General features: G+C 39.9%; 1 protein-coding gene across 1 annotated transcript in view; it reads right to left on the bottom strand.

Annotated features, from left to right (window-relative positions):
- The window catches only part of STYK1 (serine/threonine/tyrosine kinase 1), a 6,557-nt gene extending 4,424 nt beyond the window's left edge, over positions 1-2,133 (bottom strand). Inside the window, exons 1-3 of the mRNA XM_010181360.1 lie at positions 2,067-2,133; positions 1,034-1,177; positions 98-117 (exon numbers count right to left, since the gene is read on the bottom strand). Of these exons, the coding sequence (XP_010179662.1) occupies positions 98-117; positions 1,034-1,177; positions 2,067-2,133 (231 nt within the window). The remainder of the gene's footprint in view (positions 1-97; positions 118-1,033; positions 1,178-2,066) is intronic.
- Positions 2,134-4,023: the final 1,890 nt, after the last annotated feature.

The following is a 4,023-nucleotide window of genomic DNA, read 5'->3' as shown; positions in this document are numbered from 1 at the left end:
TGAGTCTTGTCATTCACTGACAAAAACAAATACACATGATTCATAAAAGCAGACAGATGAACTTTTGCAATAGGTGGCAATGCCTGTCCTTCTGTCCTCTTTGGTTTTTGCTCCATACTTTTTTGGAAATCAGGACAAAGTAAGGAACTGTTATTGCTTATCCTGGCCCTTAAAGAGGTCAATGAATTTGTCTCCCACTCTATTTGATGAAAAGGCAAATGAGTCTGGAGATCTCTACTATATTTAACTATGAAAACTTTCTAGGTAAGATGCATTTGTACCTGATTCCCATGTGCTGAAGCAATGACCATTTTCTTTTACCACAAGCTACCAGCTGTTATGAAAAAGACATGCACAGTGTATTCCCACAAAGGCTTTATCTTATTTTTTTCCCTTTATATAGGCTGAAGAGGTGTTTTCCTTTACAATCTCAAAATCAGTTCAGAACTGGATTTTCATTTCCACACAACAATATGTGTTTGCATACCAACAAACCTTTCCCTATTCCCTCACCAGTCCCTGTTCTATTTACCGTTGTTCCCCTAGGAAATGGGAGACAGCAGCTTGACATTAAATTGAATGTACTTAAATGACTTAAATGACAGTAAATTACATACTTAAATGACAGTACAGAAAATGGATTGACTAGGTGGGATTGACATCAAACCAACTGTCACTCATAATTACCCCAGTGAGACTCGCCTTGCAGCAGTGTCTAGAAGGCTGTTACATAAACTCTCTTTGCAGCTCTCAAGTGATGTTACCACAGTATGTTCATCAGTCTATATACTATGTTGCTTTAGGTTTTTCTCAGATCCATCTATACTACAGATTCCACTATTACTGCTGCAAGTGGGGTAAATCAGGGTTCCCAGTTATTCTAACGTTCACTGGACTGCTGAATACCACTTAGGCACTTATTATTAAAAGCTAATTATGCTATTGCCTAACAGCTCAAGCAATGGGGAAATGGGATTGACTTCTAGCTACTGAAACCAACACTCTTTCCTCTGGTTGAAAAACATTTGTTTACCTTGGTGTCCAGATAATGATGATTGCTCCTGCTTTGCTCGCAAGCCTCGACAGTGGAGCCAAAGGATCACAATTAGCACAATGACAAAAAATCCCACAAGGAGAACGGGGACAACAATCACTTCTGTCTGATATTCACGCACAACTATCAGCAGAAAAAAAAAAAGAGAAACCAAGGAATAAGCAGCACTGCCTGATGCACATTGTTTCCGTATAACAAAGTTGTAATAAACCCATTTCAGTAACTTTGAACCCTAAAAGCATGCATATATATCCTCTGCTCTTTGCAATAGCAACTGAACACTGTTAGTGCTGCCACCCTATTTTTTAAAGCTCCTGAGTATCTAAACTGCATGAAACCACTGGGACCCCTGCACCTGGGGTGACTTATGTAGACGCCTTAATACAGATGCTAGGAACTGTAGCCATGTGTAGTTATCATCCACCAGTGACAGAGCAAGCATTGGCAAAGGGACAGTAGGGAGATGGGAAGGGCTGGAAACTACTGTGTCATCACAAATACACATGCAATTACAGATTCAGCTCCTTCTATTAAGATTACAGGGAACATTTTACAGGAAACAGAGCATGGTCCCCTGGTTTGGATTTGACCAGAAGATATTGCAATTAACAAAGATGTAACTCTGTTAGGTCTCCAGATTTGGAGGTGGAGCCATTCTGGCATAGAGCAAGACCATATTTCAGTTCCCAAAAGTGACAGAAAGTCATTACATCAAAATCTCACAAGACTGGTCCTTAGGGAAGCAGCAGAGAATCTTTAATATTATGTCTCATCCAAAGTAGAATTACTCTAAAATGCCTAAAATTATGTGAGACTAATCCCACCACAAAGGTTGCGTCCCCTTAAGAGTTTCTACCCAGAGACACAATGCAAGGAGAGCTCAGTCAGATCCTTCTGTGTGGGCTGGGATGCAGGTGGCAGAGGGAAAAGGGCCTGGCCCACTTTCTAGCAAAGCTGGCCTTCCTGCTTAGCATGTGAAAGCTTATTATTTAAAGGAATCTGTGAATCTTACCACATAGCTTGTCATTGCTGCTGCATTCCAGTAGCATGCGTGTGAATCTTTTTACATCCCCTGCCATGTTCAGTTACAAGCAAGTGGTCTCTGACCTCTGTCTTCTGCATGACATGAAGAATATTAATGAAATCAGGAGGAAGGATGATTTAGGAAGCAACAATATGAGCTGAATATGGAGCTTTCTACCTTTCACGATCAGTGGTTGTGTGAAGCAGCAGCACTGGGACTTCGAGGCTCAGAGAACATATAGGAAGAAATAGGACATCCACTATCAAATCCTTTGAATGGTAGACTGCAAGACCAGAGAGAATTCAAGATTAAGCTTGCTATACAGTACTTTACAAGCAATTTGGTATCCCTTGCCCTAAGGCTGGCATACACACTAAAATTCATAGTCATAAACCTAATGATATCTAAAGAATACCTAATTCAGCCAATACACTTCTAGCTAACGCTCTTCTCAGATGCCAGAAGCATATTTGCTCTACAAAGACAAGGAGAAAAAAAGTCTTGTCATTAGAGCTCTCTGGTACCACCTCCTTAACACTGCCAGATCTATAATTAATCTGAAGCACAACATCTAGAACTACAATTTCTAATTTGCACAAATCATTGTGTTGATTAGTGAGGACTCACAGAAAGGCAAGGCATGTATGACACTGACAAAAATTTAAGACTTAATAGCTTCACAAACAGCATAACATTTTCTAGGCATTGAGACTTTTATCCTGTAAGTACTTACTTCATTTTTGGCTATAAGTTTAAGGCAATTAACCTCAATGACAAATGTTAATAATAATATATGGCATGCTTACCAATATTAACATGGTTTTATGAAAGCTGGTGATGGATGAAACATTAAACAGAGTTTGTTCTCATGCTTAAAATTAACGGGTGAAATTATGCTTGATCAGTTGCACAACAGAGGCAGCAGAAAAAGGACTATAGACTATATCTGCACTTAGGATATTGTAAAAAGTCTGTTTCATTTTTTGTTGCCTTTGATCTTAATATGCTAGCAAATTCACCTAATTTCAGGGTGTGGCTACAACATGAATTCAGTCAAAGGAGCAATAATAAAGCAACACCACCAAGCTTTTCAGGTACAGTCTGAAAGCAAGCACACTAAGTCAACAGACCTTGGCTACAACATACACACACTTACAGATACACAGGTATCACCATAAGAGGAACAGTCCTAGCTTGAAAGGCACATATGAACAGACACGATGGAATCACAAGAAAATAGACTTTAGGACCATTAGACAGCAATCATGTTGTATAATATCAGTCATGAACAGTCCAAGCTCCATCTTAACACTAGCTAATGACTTTGCTTTGTACAGATGCTCACTAGAAATGCACGTGTACATTTAAATTATGTGCACGTGCAGGCACATACAAGCACATGCATACTAGCTTGTACTTACACAGAAACATGCTCATACAGACACAAAGATGCATGGAAAAAAGCTTTGATGCAGCAACCATGTCTACACTGGACCCCTGTCCGTGAAATATTCCTTTCTACTCCCTTATGCATCTCCCATTGGTGGTGCCGTTGGGTGGCACCCAAGTTTTCTAACCATACTCAGGACAGAACCATGATATCCAGAAATAAAAACATTAGCAGCCATTGGCACTTTATTTGCACTGGCACTCCCATTTGTTCCTATTGCTCATGGAGCTGCACAGGTGTTACCACAGGAAAAGTAAAATCAGACAAATCCATTTACACTCTTTGTTTTTATCCTCCTGCAAAACTCAGGAAGTGGGAAAAGAAGTTGCACTTAGTAAGATAATTCTGAAGTGCCTTTCAATGCTACTTTCCAGGCTGAAACCAAATGAATTATTGCATTTTGCTCTTTCTGCAGCTTGCTGGTCTAACAATGATCTGGATGAGGGGATTGAGTGCTCCCTCAGCAAGTTTGTGGATGACACCAAATTGGGTGGG

Source organism: Mesitornis unicolor, unplaced genomic scaffold, assembly GCF_000695765.1.
Source record: "Mesitornis unicolor isolate BGI_N332 unplaced genomic scaffold, ASM69576v1 scaffold12173, whole genome shotgun sequence".
NCBI classification, from domain to species: domain Eukaryota; kingdom Metazoa; phylum Chordata; class Aves; order Mesitornithiformes; family Mesitornithidae; genus Mesitornis; species Mesitornis unicolor.
This window is presented reverse-complemented; position numbering and strand designations above follow the sequence as displayed.